Genomic DNA, 21,161 nt, shown 5'->3' on the forward strand with positions numbered 1-21,161 from the left:
TACAAATCCAAACAAACAAATTTTTGATTACTTTTTCAAGCTAATTACTATAAATACATACTAATTTGGCACTTAGAGCCTAGGGGATAATCCTGTGAATTATGCAGTGTTCAATTTTGTTTCAGAAATAAAATGAAAGATTAATGTAAAAATATAATGTAAATGAAAAAAGTGATACATTATGACATGCATTTTGAATATTCATGTAAAAAGTGAAGTGTATTTTTCAAATGAACACTTTTAACCAACTATAAAGCCTACGTGCACTATACATGAGAAACAAATGCTATCCAAACCATTATAACTTGTGTTACACGTTATGGTTCACAGCAATGTCATAATAAATAACAGCATGTTTGCTAAATGTCTTAAGGGAGACAGGGATGTATGTTTTCCACTCTAACTAGCACAGCATGTAAATATGTCAGCACTTCCTCCTCTCTGTCGCCCTCTTTGTCTTCCTCTACATGATAATTCACAGTGTCTGTCTATTTTCTGAGGAACATAGGCAGAACAGTAAATGCAGATGCACCTCATTTGGTCGCTAACTCTTTGCACAGGATGCTACATCATGTCCCATTAGTGATGTCTTAATGTGCCCTGCAAAGTACTCATACTGTACAAGATTACTTTTTTGGTTAATTTTTTTGTTCTTTTTTTTACAGGGTTACACAAGTAAAATGTCCATGTAAAACTGTAAAAATAGTTTTATCCATTTTTTCTTCATTATGAATTTATTTTCTTTTCTTAATTTCTAATCTGCATGAATACTCAGCACCACCCCCACCCTCTTAACCCCACCATCCTACCCCCCCCCCCCCCCCCACCTCCTCTGTCCCCCCCCACCCCTCCCTCCTACTGAAACTCCCCCGTGGCTGTACGGAGTGATCACTGAAAGCACCGCTCAGCATCCAGAGCTTGTACAGCATCCAAAGACAAACACACAATAAAGAGTTTCAGTTTTACACAAAATCATTAAACTTTCATGACATTCACACAACGGGCTTCCTGGTAGGAGCTGAGGAATCATTACAGTCTGCAACCTACGAGGGAACAAGAGCTCTGGAAACTTAAAACCTGAAAAGAATTTCCTTAAAACACCCCCACCCCCCACACAGCCCGCACAGCGACATGGCACTCTACCCTGGTGAAGATGCAACAGAGCGAGCAAGGCTGCCGTTCTCCATTTTTAGTTTTGTTTCGGTTTCAGTTACAGCTACAGGAGAGCCATGGCCTTTAGAGGACATCAGGGCACACACACACAACCAGGCACACACACAACCAGACACAACCAGACACGCACACAACCAGACACAACCAGACACGCACACAACCAGACACACACACAACCAGAAACACACAACCAGACACGCAAACAACCAGACACACACACAACCAGACACGCACACAACCAGACACACACACAACCAGACACGCACATAACCAGACACGCACACAACCAGACACACACACAACCACACGCACACAACCAGACACGCACAACCAGACACGCACACAACCAGACACACACACAACCAGACACACACATAACCAGACACGCACACAACCAGACACACACACAACCACAGGCACACAACCAGACACGCACAACCAGACACGCACACAACCAGACACACACACAACCAGACACAACCAGACACGCACACAACCAGACACACACAACCAGACACGCACATAACCAGACACACACACAACCACACGCACACAACCAGACACACACACAACCTGACGCACACAACAACTCCTGACTTCAGAACCCTATCAGTATTCACTGAAGCACTATAATTATGATAATTGATTTTTAATTATCGGATATTCTCTGCAATCATTGAAAATTGCATATTTATTTATTTAGCGATCTATTTATTTATTTGTATAATGTTGGCCAAGATCAGTAAATGAATCATTTTGAGAAAGTGCAGATGATTGGTTATAGAGTGTATGCAGAAGCATGTTGGCTGTACTGTAAGTTAAGTGTTCATTTTGTAATTATGTGTTAATTCCAGTGAAAACGTCAAGCCTTTAAGCTTAATAAAAGGATGAGCAATGTCTTTCTTACCTCCACAACGAGCTTTCAGTGACCGTTCCCAAGTTGAAGTCGTACAGTTTGGTCAAGATTAAGATCACCTGAAAGAGTAAAAAAAGAATGTATATAAATATATATTTGGAATTACTCATTTTTCCAACAATCTGTTGAAAGAAAAACAATGTCGATGAGACACAGCAGATAGCATTTTCAGCTTTTGAGCTAAGCTAATGAGTTGTTAAAATGCTAAATTACTTCACTCTGGTGCATGAAACTGACCTTTTGCTTCTCAGAGCACACAGAGGCCGACCTCCTCGGGCAGACCGTGACCTGAGTCTCTACCGCAGCGGCGCTGGATAAACCTTAAACTGAGCTGAAAGCAGCGAGGGGTTATGCTAATAGTATGATCCTCATTAGCCTCAAACGTGTTATAGCGCCATCACACTTGTAACGGACTGTGGTACTGTTCAGGCAAATGCCGACCGCACTGTCTGCATATACTGTACCGTGCTGGGCTGAATGCAGCGCAAATTAATACATTCGTGAAGAGATAATGACCTAGTAAAAAAAATATATATCAGAAAGGATACCTGCGGTCTTATTGTTCTGGGTAATAATAAGTTACACGCTTCTTTGTTTTGTTTTGTTTGAGGGCTAAATGACTTCCTGTGGCACGTCGCTCAGCTGTTAGCATTCAGATGCTAAAGATGTTAGCGTCTTTAAAGCAGCTCCGCGTAATCTTATAACGGCTTCACTGGAGGTGACTCCTCGCCTGTTCCGCTTTGCGGAAGTAAAAAATAGCACCAGTTGTTAGCCTTGACCCATCGCTTTTTTTTTTTAATTCTTTTTTTATTTTTTTACCGCCGGCTTGCAGGCTCTGCTGGCTGACCCACACGCCCCAGCGGTCCCGGGACTCCTCCGTGTCCCGCAGGAGCCCAGCTGACGCTACGCTAGCAGAGCTGACGCTGCGCTAGCAGAGCCGGTGCCCCAGCCCCAGGCTCGCCCGCGCGAGGCAGCCGGCAGATGGTTTGGGCCGAGCCAGACTGCGCCACAGCCCGACGAGTCCACGCTAAGATGATGCTGGATCGTTGCCATGCCGATGAAAGGTAGAGAAAAAAAAAAAAAAAAAAAAAAACATGTCTATGTTGCTGTGTGGTGGGCATTGGCAGACAGAGAGATCAGCCTGCCCAGCTGGGGAAATCACACAGGAAGTGCAGCTTTCCCCTCCGTACGGAATTTGGAATCGTAAATCCATATACCGTGACATAGGGTTCGCGCTCTAGGGCAGCGACTGTTTTCGCTCATTTCCTCAACAGAAAAATGAAAAATAATAAAATAACCATCTAAAATGGGTCCCTTGAAATCAGTCAGAAAAGCACTCACAGAGAGCCAGATGAAATATTAATATATGCCGTTTACATTTGCCACATGAGTAATGAATTGTCTGAAATTAATAGTTTTGTGGTTGAAATGTGGTTGAAGCGTCAGTGCAGGGGAAGTACGGCACATTAAATATCGATATTTTTAAATATCAGCCTCTCTTCTGCATTGTTTTCGCTCATTCACATTACCATGCAAACTGTTCAGTGGATGCACCCTAACTCAATGACACACATGGACTGTACCAACCAATCAAAATCTTCGGAAACGAAATCCCAGCGGAAGGCCAGGTTTCCGGTACAGATTTCAAAACCTAAAACCCCAATTGACCCTCAATTAACGGCAGAAATGTCAGTTACGCTCGGCACGGATTATAATCATCATGGTTCAATTAACCAACTGTGGCAAAAAAAAAAATATTAGCATAACTAAATGCAGGATGTCCACAAAGACCAATTTGAAATGCCATACTCAATTTTGAACAGTGTTTTAGTTTACCAGCACTAATGATGTTATGATAGAACTAATGACTTTTTTGGAGAACATCCCACCCTTCCCTCCTCCAAGCTGTCACTAATTTAATTGTATTACCTTGAAGTTGCTTGTGGCCAACGCAGGGCCAAAGGCTGGTGACCCAATAACAAGCTCGTTAAATTACACACACACATATACCCAGAATGCTCAGGGTCTGGGTGGTCCCTGAAGAGCAGCATCAATCAATCCCATCTGTGGTGCCACCCTACTAATAAAATGCTTATTGATCTAAATTGCCCATAGGTGTGAGTGTGTGAGTGAATGGTGTGTGTGTGCCCTGTGATAGATTGGCAGCCTGTCCAGGGTGTATTCCTGCCTCTCGCCCAATGCACACTGGGATAGGTTCCAGCACCATCCAGGTTCACCCCCCCGCGACCCTGCTCAGGATAAGCAAGTATAGATATTGGATGGATGGATGCATATATAAGATGCACACACACACACACACACACACACACAAATACACACATATACACATTTTAAACACACACAAGACCAGTCTAATTCTCAAACTATGCATGGCATTCAGTCTACCAGCCACAATGTTTAGTAATACTTCATCAAGAGTAATAAGTTTTAAGTGAACGTTACACTTTCCGTTACGCATTCATCAGGGAGCACTGCTGTCTAATTTCAGCGACCACCAAAACTCACGGTGCTTAAGAATGGAATATAACCACTCTTGCCTGAATTGCTCTGGTAAGGACCGAGGGCCAGTGGTGTTCACAATCAGACGTCTCCCCGCGTCTCATTAAAAAAAAAAAGTGTCTGATTGCATTGTGCCATATGGGCAGGGACGGGTCCAAATTGCCGCAAGACGATGTGCTCCGGAAACAATGAGGCTGACGATGCCCCAGCGACAGCTAGGATGGAACATCGTCCATATGCCGGCGGAGCTCCTCCGCATTCCAAGTGCCGGAGCACATCGTCCGTTCGAAAAGCCGCACTCAAACGAGGGGACGGATACTTACCGCGAAGTGCCGGGGCCCTGACCGCTCGATCTGGACGGGCACGGTCACCGTGACTGCCTCTGCCGCACCGTTACCCACCCCCCCCCCCCCCGCATTTGACATTAAATTACAGGCATTTGGCAGACGCTCTTATCCAGAGCGACGTACAGCGAAGTGCATTTAAATGTGCCGAGCTTGAATTCGGAGAACTCAACGTGATTTAACTTATTTTAACGGTCCACGGTGTTCACAGAGAGGCCCGCTGCTCCGTGTCAGCGTGCATCTCCATAATGGAACCAGGGATACGCATCCTTTCACTGAAGCAGCTTCTTCTTTTTCTTTTTTCTTTACGGGGCTCTTGTATTCCTCCCCGCACGGAGATGCGATCTCGCTCACAAAAAAGCCACCGCGCCTCAGACGAAGGCTCGTAAAGAGATCCGCGTTACAAATCGCAGCACGAACGGCCGTAACATCGAGCTTCCGTGTCAGCCTTAAACAGTCCGCCAAGCGTGAAGACGAAGGACAGCGTTCGGAGGGTGAGTACGCACAGTGAGCCCGCAACGGGTAATCTGCATAATGCCGGCAGGAAAAATAACCAAAGGACCGCTCCTGTGCATCGTTTCCATGCCAGGATGGGAGCAGGAGAAATTCCACGAGGCCATTTTGTTGTTGTGAAACTTAACAGGCTACCACTTATAATACTTCCCAATGTTTCTCTCCTTGGACGAATGCGCTATGCGCTAAAATTCGCTATGCTCTGATCAGGTTTCACACGGGCCTTGTACTTGACATCACAGTAATTCTAACGAATCAGATTTCATCGGTCATGCTTCGTGGTCCCTCTCTCGATCGCAGCATTTACGCTCACGCTCATTAATAGAGAAAGACGCACACAAATTCAGGGGCTGAACGTGAGCAGTGCTGCAATCCAAGGCCTAACGACCGTCAAATTGAACATGGACGCATTTTTCTCTGCGCAATTTTGCATCCCATTAGAGTGAAAGTGGGTGTGAGAGATACGGCTTGGGCAGGCCAGACCCCTGCGTAGAGGGAAGCCCCCTCCAGCTCACTCATTATCAAAGCTTAGATCCCCCCCCCCTCAACCCCACCCACCCTGGCCCCGTCCCCCCAATTTGCAGTCAAACCACATGAAATACTTTGAAGCATTTTAAAATTAGCTGTGATTGGGCATGGTCCCCGTTAAATGAAATAATAAAAGTAATGGAAGTAAACTGTGTTCAGACATCTTATGCTGGCATAATAAAATGACAACCAATCAAATTTGACACGCCTTATTATCTTTATCAAAGGGACTGTTGAACATGAGGCATTGCCAGAAAGTAAAGAAATGTAAAGAAAAAGAAAAGAAATGCACAGACGATACAAGTTACATTGACTGATAGCATTGCGAATACAAGGACATACACAGGAAAATGACTATTTTGAACATGTTTACAAGGACTCATTCTGTTCAGTGTTAATAGCCCAGCTAATCAGGTTTGGCCCATCTGTGCATGGTGGTACGATGCAGATATACGTGGGTAATTTGATTTGAAGCAGAGCAATTTAGTTACCCTATCCCAGAAAGTGAGGGTGCGTGGGTGGGGGTGGGTTGGTGGGTTGGGGGACTGGGGGGGATGGGGGGTTTAGGATGTCCCCAGTGGGCAAGCCAGAAGGATCATTAGTGAGCACATTCTCCAGGAAACCCTGGGAGGAAACCAGACCAACTGGAGAACAAAAAAAAACAGGAGTACCGAGGCAGCCATTAAAAGCTCACGGTATAGCTGAGAAAAGTAACTTATCGTAATTTGTTTTTTTTGTCCTAATATTGTAGCTTGTTCGTCCCCCTATTTTGACTTGCCATAAATTAGGTCAGAATAATGTGAACTGAACTGTGTTCCTGTGTTCTTGGCTGTAAATAACTACAAAATGAGTATTGTACCTTCTCGTACCTGTGTTTTGTAGTTGTTCCAATGACCATGATATGCACTTTCGTACATCGCTTTGGATAAAAGTGTCTGCTAAATAAATGTAATGTAACGTAAAAAAGTAATTAAATCATAAGAATATTATTCCTCATTAAAAAAGGAAATTAGACACCTTATGTAAACTAAAATATTTATTTGCTCACATGTATTTACATTTTGAATAATGTCCATCGCAATCAAGGAAATAAGAAAAACAAATCAGAAGCAAACATTTTTATTTGTATTTCCAGAATATCTGCTAGTGATATTTTTTATCTTATAAATACATCTGATTTCTATTAGTGACTATCGTCTATAAAACATATTAATTCAGTCTTGTTTCAAGAAGGCTAGGATATATTTGTTGTCAGGGAAAGAAGTTTATAAGCTGCCCTAACGTTTATACCCTAACGTAAGCTAGTTCATTATCTAGATAGCTAACATATAAGAAACAGCATGATATGGCAGATGAAAGGGAGATGTAAAATCAAACCCATCCATGCTTTACTTAGCTTCCTGCTAAATATCCAATTCAATCAAAAGGGAGATTAAATTAACATTGCATCCTGTCAAACTCAATGGGCCCGAATTGCATGGGTTGCAATACTAACTGAAAAGCTAGGACACGCAAGACCTTTAAGAAGTCAGTCCTCATTAAAACATCCAGGCATCTGAAGAGGGTGTCTTAAAAAGCCTATCATTATCATTAATTGCAATTGGCTTTAGGCAGATTCCTTGATAGAGGCAGATTATTCTCGGTGTCTAGTGCACTAAGTGCTCTTTTCAGTGCTTCGTTAGCATGCACAGCTGTCCAGAACAACAATTTTAAAAAAGCGGCGGGACACGGTAAATACGTTTGAAAGCAGAAATTAATCTTCAAGGATTCCAAACACAAGCCTCACAAACAGAATGTTTAAAAAAAGAAAAGAGAGGTGGTAACAAGACACATCGTGACAAACACGCGTGCAGTTCTTCGGATAAATAATGTATCGCGTTCACTTATATCGTTGCAACGCCCTGTAGGAAGAAGTTTTATTTGATGTTTACTTCAATGAACCGTGAATAATAAATGACTCAAACTCCCCTTGTTATTTGCGATGCTGTATCATTACTGCAAGTAATTTTCTGAATAAAACCGTCCTCAAAGTAATTTCACATGACCCCTTCTGATTCAACCCATCCTTTGAAATGGTGATACAAAAGGTTACACAAAAAAAGCGATAGCATCAATGATATAAATGATTAATGAACAGTGTATCGTTTTATCATTTAAGAAACACGTAACATGTATGGCTTGACGGTGTCCACACTGGTGTCAATGAAATGTTGAAAATGCATCCTGCCCTTTTGGGGTAAAAGACACTGCCTATACTCTCCTCAAATTTCAGTGGCAAACGTGAAAGGCGCGAGTGCGATGCGTCCACTTTATTTACGCGCGATTTCAAACAGGGGATGGGCGCGGAACTTCGGCTCCCGAGAAAAACCGTTTCAATCGAACGGTGTAGCGCCGCGAGGAAGAGGAAGATTCTCGCCGCGGATAATTCCATTATTTTCAGGGAAAAGAAATGACAAAAGCGGGAGACGGCAGAGGCGACACAGTGCAAAAGAGAGCGACTTTACAGTTTAGCTACCAGGCATGTTTCCTTTTTACTTATCTTCTCATCTTTGGAATACTGATTGGGCGTTTAAGGCATTCCGCGGAACCGCAGAATCATTCAAGGAGTCGCCCTTCTTCCTCCAAAAGCCATTCTTCAGCAGGGGGTAGGGGAGTAAGAATGACACAGTGTGCCTGAAGGATTCCTAATTAAAATCAATGTAAATGCGCTGAATTCTCATTAGCTGAAATGGGAGTACTTATGGGTCTGAATTCTAATTAAATATATCCTTGGAATGTGAACAGGAAGAAGGAAAAAAAAAAAAAAGCAAAAGGATCCATTGGTTTCTATGGCAACAGATATGCCCACGTATCACATTTCTGACACGTGAAACGCGTTTATTTCTATGTTTGCCAAGCTTTACAAGCAGCCTCTACATGTGACAGTGATGAAGTCCCATTTTCTACTAGAAAAATACCATGTGTTCAAACCGTAGCCGTAGGAGACATCAGGGGGCATCAATGAGCTGTTTGCCCCAATGAGCTGTCCAGACCACTACCCAGAAGCCTCCTCAGCTGGGACAGAGTCCGCTCCGGACACCTCACCTGCGGCTGCCTCTCTCTCTCTGGGTCCCACTGCTGCACACCTGGGTTTTACCTGCCAGTGGAGCCCCTGCCCCTTAGCTTTGGAGAGCAGGCAGGGGTCGGCCTCCGCTGTGAAGCCTCCAGGGGGCGACCGTTTCCAGGGAACACATGTCCAAGAATGGCGGAGGTCTCAACGCCAGGCTTTTCTAAGGTCTCATCAGGGATCGAACAGCACCCCCAAACTCCACCCTGAAAGGTGGCCGTGAGCAGCCCGGGTGCTGTGTACCACGAGAAGATCCACTTTTCACGCCGATCGCAATCGTGTTTTCCTTAGGGGCGTCACCACTGGCCTGGCAAAGACCGGGCAGTGCCAACTGCCTCCACACCATTTGGGCAGAACCCTAATCTCTCCATGAGCCTTTACAGCAGTCAGAAGCTCCCAAAAATCTGGGCCTAGCTCCACCTGAGGCCCTGGTGTTGCGCAATGCCTCCATCAGGCCTGTTAAAGAGGGATGAGAGGCCCACGCAGACACAGCCATTAACGTTGCCTGGAGAAAAAATGTTTGCGTCATGAGCGAAATTCGGCGAAATTATCAGATTATGCACTCAATCGTAAGATTAGAAAGTTAAAAAAAAAAAAAAAACAGGGAAGATGGACTCACTAACCTTTTTAGAATGCATCTGAAGAATTTAAATATCTCCTCAAACCAAGGTTTTTTTTTTTAAATGACCACTTTAGTCTACTTACTCTTTTAATTCATATTTCAAAGGCATCAAAAGCTAGTTTCAAAGTGCTATTCCCCGCTTGCAGCTTTCACACAGTAATAACTATAATCAGCGTTCACCCTGACAACCTCTTTAAATTCCTCGTGTTTTTGAATTACGGAATAGTATGACACAGTAGATTTGCAAAAATGTTTTAGTTGTTTTTTATGAATCAGGCAGATCCGGGGGGGGGGGGGGTTCAGGTTTGTGTATATGTGGCTATACAGTATGACAAAGTTTTTATTTATAATGTTTTTTTTTTTTGTTACATTTTTTGGTCATCAGCACATTTCTGTCCAATTGTATACTTCCCATTTGTACAAGGGAAACGTTTCCATAGCAACAGCAGAACCTTCTTTGTGGCCGAGAGTCCTGCCTGCTCCGTTGGCTGGTTACCAATGGAATATAATTTTTGCGTTTGATAGGAAAAATTATGTGATGTGCTTAGTCTACGGGGATGCATTATTGTGGAAAACAAAGTGAACCAACGCACACCGTGAACTTTTTTTTAATTTTATTTATTTTTTTGCAAAATTGCATACCATAGAAATTGAGCAGAAAAACCACAGAAATAAAGTTTGGATACATAAACCAAAAAAATAGTCATGCCCAGATTTAATTGCATCAGACTCAATGACTAGAAAAACACAGTTAAGAAATGATGCATGCTTACAACATTGACTTCCATGTCTGCCACTCGGTACCCGTTCTACACGTGGCACATCGATACAGCGAAACGTTACGCCAACAGCCTGACTCTTTTCATTCGCCTAGTTGAGTTGGCATGGCGACCGCTCTGCGAGACTGGCGTGACTGGCACAGCTGGCACGCCTGGCAGAAGCTGATCACAGGCCCCTAATCAAGCCCCCGTGAAGCTACGAAGGAGCAACATGAGTCAAAGGCTGTCCCCGCTGACTGAAAACGTTCCCACCCCGTGTGACAATATGGTCCATTATGTTCCCCTCGGCGGGATGGATAAGCAGGTATAGATAATGGATGGATAACCGGGTATAGATAATGGATGGATAAGCAGGTATAGATAATGGATGGATAAGTATGTATAGATAATGGATGGATAAGCAGGTATAGATTATGGATAGATAAGCAGGTATAGATAATGGATGGATAAGTGGGTATAGATAATGGATAGATAAGCAGGTATAGATAATGGATGGATAAGTGGGTATGGATGGATGGATAAATAAATGGCCACCTTGCGAGTTTACACTCCCAGCATCATGAGATGTTTCTGCTGTTCAAGCAACTCCACAGCCTTTAGCAAGGCTTATCTCTTTGACAGGATTTTATTTGTTTTTTGATAAGAAAGGTTCCTTTAAACCAGGCAAGACTGCACAGCTCCCTTGTCGAATTATCTCTAAAAACCTTTCCATTCGCAAATTAAAGCATTTTATTTTCTATATGTGCTTTAATCAATCTGTTTGTATCTGAAAGGATTTTCCTTTAAATATTTAATCTTCCCATTTGGAAAGCACAAATGTTTTTTTTTTTCTTCCCCTGCTGTGGACTGGTCTCTTCCTGCCTCGTCCATTTGTCCCTCAGACTGGCCTTGGAGCAACTCGAGCAAATCGAACACTATCTGGCTGGAGGAGCTAAAAGGCTCGGCACACGCCACCATGAAGTGGAATATAAAAAAAATGAAGCAGGTAAAGAGCCAGACGCCACCTAGCTTTCGCTCTAAATGTGAGCGTAACATGGTTCGAAATGAGCGGGAGATGCTTGAGCATGAACCACACAGCGTTGAGCCACTAGTCTGCTTACTTTCCGTCTGACTCGAAGTTCAAAAGGTATACCTACTATACCTTCAAATGATCCCATCATCCTTCCTGGCTTCCTGGCGTCAGTCACGTCACTGGGTATAAAATATATACTGCCCCTGTGGTTTAAGCGGGTATTGCACCTTACGTACGCGTAGCATAAATTTTTGAGGACGGGCAGAAAGGACGCTCTGAACGACAGCAGGACGCACAGGACAGCCATTTCGCGTACGCAGTCACGTAATTTAAATCAAGTATGTTTCCAGCCTAAGACACAAGCGCTTGCATGAGCCATGTACGGTCACACCATCCCACTGGACGGCATTAAACAGAAAAGCATTAGTCCAAGCCCCCGAGAAGCAGAGAACCGATCTCCTCGAACAATCAAAAACAGACAAATGAACGCCTCTAATCCTGCTAATTGTCTGTGAACGTGCCATTGGCGAAACGTATCGTCTTCGTCGAGCAAATTCCTTCTCAAGTGTAAGAAGGAGAACGAGGCGGACTTTCGAATTAATCACTGCTAATGCTCAGCTTTTTACAACACCGAGGAAATCTATCTCTCCGTTGATATACATTTTTTCCCCCCACTTGGGTCCCTTCTTGCCTTCCTCGTACGGTTCTGATTAAGAGCTATTTGCATATTTCCCCAAGGCGGGGCGGCGCGTTAACTGCAGTTATCCCGCGATGTCACCAGGCCCATCTTCTGAGGAGACAAGACACCAAGACGTGCGGACGGCCGGTTAAGAGAGAGAGCAGCCTCCGAAACTCTTAATTAAGCTCTCGAGCAGCCCCCTGTCAGCGGGGGACTGATGGGGAATAGGTAAAGAATCGCCTTTTTATTTATTTAATTACTCTAAACTGAACGGCCGCGGTAACGGCGACGGCGGTTCAAACCGCGCGGCCCAAGCCCGTCAATCAAGAGCAATTAAAAATGCAACGCGCTGTCCCTTTCAGCGGCGCGCGGCGCGACCGGCGCTCTGAGGGAAAACACCAGGGGGAACGTGTCAGCCATGATGGGGAGAGATCCACCGGCTCTTCACAATGCAGCACAACAATAAGACGTGACTCTGGGGGGCGATTCCCATTAACGCCCGACAGGAGAGTGCCGGCAGCACAGACTGCCCTGATGATCCTGGATAAAAAAAAATCTTTTTATTGTCACTGCATAAAGAGTTGATTGATTGTGCTCTTAAAAAAAAAACTGGCTTGGTTTAATAAATAGGCTATTGTTTTCCTAGGGTTTATTTCACATTCAATATTCGTCAGCTGACGAACGAAAGCCAAAAAAAATGGTAAGAGAAGAGAAGAATTATCTTTAAAACATTTCACAGCATCTGCCACTTTTTTTTTTCTATTTTCATTTCCATTATTCATCATATATTAATTTCTCTCTGGTGAGTTTCTGCTCCTAAAGGCAAAAAGCATGAATGATTAAAATAGTAAATATTAATTTTCAACCGCAAATTTACAATTCTGAGGCTTTGATTGAAGACTTGACTAAAATAAATAAAAAGTTCAAGTAAAAACAAAGAGCCTAAACAACAGCGTGATTTGAGATTGTTTCTCCTAATCCCAGACCACCCAGACATCTAAAATTATTATTATTAGTTTTTCTGAATTCTTCCCACATCCTATGAAGTATTCATAATTTTGAGAACGCCCAGCAGGGCCTGTTTTTCAGGAAAAAAAGTCTCTTTTTAAAATTACAAAAGGGAAGCAACCATATGTGACAGAGAATAATGTTTACCCAGTTATTTATTTCAATGTCACATCATGTTTAATCTGCTTGAAAAATGTCACTTCGTGTTTTTACGCAGAACTGCTGCATTTTCTCCCTCCCATTACCTGGGAGTCAGGTGTGAAGACAGTCTGGCCAATCAGCAGCACTAATTGCTCAGTTAATTACCTGGGAGACAGGAAAACCAGATTTGGCCAAATTATAGATTCAAGGGTCATGATACAGTGTATCGTCTGCAATACATTGATATCTGTTGCATAATTTTGAAGTTAATTCTTAACTGTCCAAACAAAAATAAATTGAAAAGGCCAAAACAGGTGGCATTCAAGCACTATTAAAGGTTAAGACAAGTGTTTGCTTTCCAGTATGGGCATATATTCGTTAGTTGAGAAAAATAAACACCAGTCATTTAATCAGAAATAAAGAAAAAAACTGAACTTTAGAGCAAAACAACAGAGCAGCTTCTCCAGTCTAATCATAGCCACTAAAAAACTTTTGTTTAAAAAAAAAAAAAAAAAAACTTTAAAGTGTACAGTTAATTGGCTGCACCTACGCAAGCAATTACTTCTGAATTTTTCACATATTTATGTGAAAATGGTTGGGGCTTTCAGGCTCGTAAGACATTGAGAGTCGGAGGGGAGAGTCATTAGTGCCATGGATACTGTTCTCTTACCTACCCCTCCAAATTCCTTTAGTTCCAGAACTACAAGTGCCAGAACAGATGCTTAACCAACCTTACCTACCCTCCATATTCCTTTAGTTCCAGAACTACAAGCGCTAGAACAGAAGGTGAACCGACCTTCTCAACAGCTGAACAGACCGACTGAACCAGCACAATGTTAGTTGCTGCAATAAAATACAATAACGACTAGATTTAAATGGTGCATTATCTTACCCAATACAGTAGAGCACAGTCTTTTCTCTTTAGTACACTGGTAAAGCAGGTCTTTTCTCTTTAGTACACTGGTAAAGCAGGTCTTATCTCTTTAGTACACTGGTAAAGCAGGTCTTATCTCTTTAGTACACTGGTAAAGCAGGTATTTTATCTTTAGTACACTGGTAAAGCAGGTCTTTTCTCTTTAGTACACTGGTAAAGCAGGTCTTTTCTCTTTAGTACACTGGCAGAAGTGTACTGGGGCAGAGAGTCACCGCTGTCCCGGAAAAAGTCAAATGTTACTCAAGAGCGACTCAGGTGAGGTCACACCATGCCACACCCCAAATCTAAAGACCAGCACTCGTCTCGGCGCTGGGACAGAGGGCCAGCGATGACACACCGGCATCCCGTCAGGTACTGAGCCACGAGGACAGGTGACCAGGCTCCGCGGAACGTCACGCGGCTGAGCCTCCGCCACTTAAGTCTCAGGAACCGCTGTTTTTTTTTTTACAGCCGCCACAGAACCGCTTTTTTTTTTTTTTTTTTTTTACAGTAAGGCAGCACTTTACCGCGTCCAAGGCCAGCTTAACAGCAAGCTCTCTTTTCTCCACAATGGAGGTTCCTTGCCTCCACTCTGGAACAGCTTGCGGCTAACGGCTAACACTCTGCAAAGGGCTTAGGGTTCCTACTTAACAAAACAAAAAGCAGCTCCAGACGGACCTCCGAGGCGTCGGCCTGCATAGCCCGAACAAAAACAGCCCCGGACAGACCTGCAGTCTGCGTGGCACCCGCCAGGATAAAATCTGAGGTGTCGGCTCCTTCCGCCAGCAGGACCGGTTCCAAGCCGTAAACGTTCGCTGTGCCAAATCTGCGATACGATGTCAAAGTATTCGGATATTACTGAAAAATAAAGCCCAGCGAAATGCAACACAGTGCAGAGTAAACTGAGGAATCGTTCTCTTTCATGGGCTGATCTCTCCTTGTCTGTCATCGTTACTATCCACAGGCATGTTTATGAGACATTCTGTAGTACACAGTGACAACTGCTAATGATCTATACAAGAAAGCGCTTCAATGGGAGCACGCAGGCTTGTGTATGGCATCGTGCATAAAACAGAACAATACAAACATAACTGTCAATCATCTATCCAAATGCACAGCTTATTTTAGACGGACAGCCACAAACAGATCACCTCCACAGATGAGCCTTAGCAATGCAGTTCCCTGCACAGGCAGCTCCAGGATGGGGACCCTAAACAAGAACGGACCGAGGGAACCAAACGCAGACCAGGGGTGTGTGGGAGGGGGGCGGTGTGCCAGAACTGGTTGTGCCAAACTTGCGGTTTTCGGCAATCACAGACCAGGGAACCAGCTATTCACACCCTGTGATACTGCACAATTAAAATGTCTTTCATAAAAGTTATTTAAAAAAAATAATAATATAAAAGCTGAATTGTGTAAACCTGGTCTGGGCTGCTTTCCAATGCAAATGCATCTTTTAACACAAAGCTTTCACAGCGGATATGTTTCTATTGACACCCCCCCCCCCCCCCCCCACCAGTAGCAGTGCCCAACACAAGTTGACGCAAACAGGTTCACTGCAATCCACGAAAACTACCAAACCTGCTGCATGCAACAAACACCCCGTTTGGGCAAAACGAAACAAGCGATGGCCCGGCTGCACTTACACTGTCACCAACACCAGGGCCCTAAAAATGTGATTTACTGTTTAGACTGTGACACAAGCGGCCACACACAACGGCAGGGCTGAAAACGTAACACAGACACACAGACGCGCTCGTGTCCGGCGTCCCGGGCCCCACACCACTGGCTCCACCGGGCCCCCGCCGCTTCGCTTTGCCGAGGGACCGATGCCGCAGCCGCGCCGGACGACTCCGGGTAAAAAAAAAAACACCGCCGGCGCCAACCCGCTCACCATCAGGAGCAACGGGCTCGTTTCCTCAAATTTACGGCGTGGGACGCGGCCCGCCAGCACCTCGCCCCCGCCTGGCATCGCGAGCCCTCGCCCGCGGGCGCAGATCGATTACAAAAAGCACCCGCCGCTGCCAAACTCGCGCTCCTCGAGACCCGAATCACGGATCTGCTGGAGGACGTTAGCCCCCCCGCTGCTCGCCGCGTGGAGCCGGGAGACGGTAACGCAATCTACGCCGCCTCCGCCACCACGCGCTGCGCGGAGTCAGGTGCTTAATTCCATAGAAGGTGGCAAGAGCTCAGCGCAGCATAACCTGATTCGAGATTAACCGCCCCCCCCGTCCCCCCCCCGCCGTCCACAGTGGTCTCACGCAGCAGTGACTGCCAACATCAACTCGCCAGAAATCCGCCACGCTCACCCCTCACAGGTAATCAACCCCTCAGCGGTTATTCGGGGCCAATTACTGAGATTTGGTTCAGTGTTCAGCCTGTTTTTAAAGTCTTCACAGGTTTCAGGCATCGATAATTCTTTGTCAGAAGCACCGTTCCACCCAGTGTGAAATGCCGCAGGAAAGTTTGAGCACGTGTCTGTATGGCCCAAACCACGACCAAAGGTGGGCTTAGCTAGCACTGTCACAGACAACAGCACCAACGTTTCTTGAATACACTGAGATAAATTAAACACTTGAAAAATAAACCACTAAGGACATCCTTGTTATAGTCATTATAATTGCACCGATACTAAGTTCCTTGATGACAACTACTATAATGATGACAAGGTGTGTACAACAATTTCGACTCCAACTACAACTACGATTATGACTACTACTATAATGACTATTTATGAATACTACCACCAAGAAAACGAAGAAGAAAAAGAAGAAGAAGATGAAGAATTATAACTGCTGTTGCAGTTTGTTTATAATTTTGGTCTTGTTTCTGTTCTATTTATTTATGATGATGAGCTGTCAAAATAAATCTAAAATGAAATGGAAACTCTCGTAGACAGAAGACAAAGTGGGAAGCAGAGTCTTTGAGACCTAATCAGGTCCTGCAGGCTACAGTAGGCTACAGGGAATGACATAAACGCAGATCACTCCATGTTCTAAATCAGACCAGTAAAGTTCAATTAATTTAACAGACAGATCTGGGATCTTCTTCTCATTCCCTGCTCTATTTCCTAAATTATTTAACGTGCCCATCTGTAAAACAGACAAGTTTTATAAGAAGTCTATTCTATAGATCTAAATATATCCCGTCAGCCCACATGATAGATTTCCACTAAGCAAACCGATCAAAGGGCTATTACTAGTTGATTATGCAGTTTTCATCAACACACAGCTATGCAGTAAAATGACCAATTCAACTCTAACAGAGTTCATAAGAGTCCACTCTGGCCCTAGTGGACTTGTACAAACTCTGTAAAAGGTGATTCAACACTGAACATTTTACTGCGTGTGGCACCTTTACCCTAACTACTACCTATGCATTTACACAAAAATGTACTACTACACAAAAAAAAACAGTCCATTTGGAAAATTTTCACTGCACTGGATTGAACTGAGAAAATGTGTGCAGGGTTCTGTGTGGTGTCAGCAACCATTCGCCTTTTGGTTAATGTACTTGATGCAAATTGATGCATAATGCAGTTAAGAGTACGCATCAATTTTCCAATATAAGCCAAACATTTATTATTGAATGCATATCTTCAACTAGACCTTTTAAAAAGTGAATGTATCTTTTAGCTACACACTGTTGCTTCCCAGTGGAGCTGCAGCCTGTTGGTCTCCAGTAGCAAGCACCTAATTTAAAACACAGAACATCTGGTCTCTCTGCTGTATTTTAGTGCTTGTAATGCAAAGTTTTGTAATTTTACCAAAGGCTTTAGGGCAACCAGCTTGCTTCAGACCTCCCTGAACAACCGCTTACATTGAGAATAAAGCTTCACAGCATGGAGAGTCAAGCAAATTCGAGAAAACAAACAAGAATGAACAACTGAGTCCTTAGCAACTAACCTCACTGACCTGTGCTTTTTCTCTGAAGGGAACCCACTTGTCACACAGTGTAATTAATTAAAGGAGTTTCAGAGAAATGTTATATCACAGGTTAAGTGACAGTGTCGAAGCATACCCTATAGTATTTTGATGGGTCACTGTCACTGTTTGCCACAAGCACTGACGGAAAGAAAAAAAAAACTCACATTTTGATTTAGCACTTGAAAATCTTCTCTATGGATAATTTTTCTAGGTAAAGCCAGGCATTGTGGAGCCAAGGGAAAACAATACTAGTCATAAAGGAATACTTTACCTCCCTTTTCCCAACATTCACTTAAAATTGAATTTTAAAATATAAATCAATATCTAATTTAGAATTGATGGACGACACACAATCTATATTTAACACATTGGTATCCGGAAGCTTGCACCATATATGTACTATGTAAATGTAAATCCACACAGTAAATATGGATTTAATACAATACTAACACTGTACAGCCTCAAGCTATACAAATTATTAAGAATATATACAAACACTGGATTGCACACTCAGTCAACAAATTTGTTTCCCTTTATTACTTTAAGGTACCATAATTGCTCTTAATTGGTAGAAATACAACAGTGAGTGGTAGCATCTGCATCGACCGTTCACAAATATCTACTTTGCGACTTCGGGTGAGGATTAAAATAAAGGATTAGGCAGTCTATTAATGCTGCTAGATCTCATTAACAGATGCTTAATGGCTTAATTATTCTGTGAGCTCCAATGAACTCCTCGTGGTCATCCTCACAATGTACAAAACATTCGTTCAGCCTGCCAAGCTTGCCAACACTCGGTCAATGCATCCCAAGAATTTCTCTCTTATAACGTCCTACAGACAGGAAACCTAGAAAAAAAATGTAAATGAACGTTGTGTCAGCATTCAATAAAGTACTTTTAAGAGCAAAGATGACTTGATTGGTTAGTAAACAGATTAATGAATTACTGGAATTTTAGGTGAAGATACCAACATGTTCTTTACAGTAAATCAGTCGCCATAACGTTTAGATTGATTGACAGCCCAAAGATATTGCGTGGCAAAACAAAGAAAAAGAAGAAAAATGCTTTTGCTACAGAGATACCAACAGCTAAAACTATGCACAGTAAACTATTCAGCACATGATCAATTATGAAATAATGATTTTAATGTGAATAAAGAGCACATGGTCCATACTGTACTTATATAAACTCTGTTAGAGTTGAAAAAAAACTTTTATTTACTTAGTTTTTGGCAAAATTGACAGTTTAAATGAAGAACTTCATCGAGTATGTGAATATGCTCAATTTTATCCTACCACAGCACACAAAAAATGCAACAATTTATGTCTAAACCATGTGCAAATTACAGTGTAGTTTGCGTAATTTTGAAGGATGCACAGAACATGCTGAGCCTCAGATTGTATCTAATTATTTCTCAGGATTGAATTTACAGAAGTAATCACATGAAAATGTCATTTAGCTGCGGTATTTCACTTGTTGCTATTCCAGTGCATTTTATCTGCAGGAGAACAGTACATCCGCACGTATAACCCCAAATATATACTCCATTTTATTTCCTTACCTTGTTTTGGCCTACTGAGTTTTAATTCTTTAACTGTGTGAAATAAAACTAAGCAAGCACTAAATGAAAAAGTAGCTCATCTCGCCTCTGGTACATTGCATCACAGTCACTTGGCAGACGCCCTTATCCAGAGCGTGTCTTATCCAGTGCATTTCCGGTGTTCCTCAGAACCCCCCTTGAGAGGACTGTTTTGGCGGTTCGGTACGGTAATCTGCAAAAAGAAAATGCCACGTTCTTCCCGCATCCAAGCGTATCCCGACGGGTGTAAGCATCGCAACAGCGAAGTCCCCCACGGGTAGAGGGCCAAACGGAAATATGAACAGAAATATAAATTTCAGGCCGCCTGCTGCGCCCTCCGACGACGCCAATGTGCCACCCTGCATGCCACGTCTGTTTCCGGGCTTTTTTTGGGTGCGTACCACCAGGCCTGAAAATAAATTCTTGGTGATATTTCAGGAATGTACTTTCGGCTAGAGGAATGCATTTTTATACTGGATGAATGTGTAGAAATGTCATTTTAAAATTTGCATAAGTTGCAGAATTACAATAGTGTTTTTCAGAATAGCAATATTTTATAAATGATGGAAGCAGAAACGCCAAACTATCGAGGTCAAAATCGGTATCAGCCAGAAATTTGTATATCGGTACGTCCTAATTTGACACTGATTATTTTTACAGAGTAACAGGAAAGAACAGAGCACTGTGGACCTGGAGAAACCCTGACCATGACCTGCTTTAGGAGGTCAAGAAACACACTGGCAAGTTTTTCAAAGGTGCCAAAGAAAAGAAGCGTTGCATCCCAGGGCAGATGGAAGAAAAAGACATCGTACAACTAACTTACAGTACTTTTACCTGCAGCAATGCAAATAGCAACACTGTAGCTCGCTTCAAAAAGTCGTTTTTGCATTTATGTGCTGTAGAACAAAAATTCATACGGAAAAATATAATTTTTCATGATGTGAACATGTTCCATTTGCAATATCCATTTGCAAGCAAGCCTTTAATAACCCTGTCATTTAAAGGCAAATTAAGACCATTTCAGGTCTCAGCGCAGAACCATCTGTTTGTGTTCACCAACTGTTAAACTGGTTGACTGTTCTGTAATGTAAAATTATTAATAGGTATTCTGTAAATGCACTCGGTAAAGTTTCTTTTCTACGTAAACTGTACAGTTTGACAAGAAAAATCTATGAATTTTATGTGAATACTGAAAATAAACATACATACATACCTTATTCTTCTACAAAGAACAGCAAAATATGATCAGATGATATGCGCCTCGTGAAATCACTCATGTTTATGGTTGCATAAAATACCTCTTAAATATTTACTTTGCCAGGGTTCTAATTGCAAAGTGTCAGAGCACTTCAGTTTATTGTTCTAGGAAATGCTGTTAAGAAAAGGTATTTCATGGGCAAC

At 43.0% G+C, this 21,161-nt stretch overlaps 1 protein-coding gene across 2 annotated transcripts in view; it reads right to left on the reverse strand.

Annotated features, from left to right (window-relative positions):
* Window positions 1-21,161, reverse strand: part of sorcs3 (sortilin related VPS10 domain containing receptor 3) — a 204,037-nt gene that overhangs the window by 117,165 nt on the left and 65,711 nt on the right. For both annotated transcript variants that reach the window (XM_035402854.1, XM_035402855.1), the window contains exon 2: window positions 2,081-2,148. In XM_035402854.1, coding sequence (XP_035258745.1) covers window positions 2,081-2,148 — 68 coding nt within the window. The remainder of the gene's footprint in view (window positions 1-2,080; window positions 2,149-21,161) is intronic.

The sequence above is a fragment of the Anguilla anguilla genome, chromosome 2 (assembly GCF_013347855.1).
Source record: "Anguilla anguilla isolate fAngAng1 chromosome 2, fAngAng1.pri, whole genome shotgun sequence".
Lineage (NCBI taxonomy): Eukaryota > Metazoa > Chordata > Actinopteri > Anguilliformes > Anguillidae > Anguilla > Anguilla anguilla.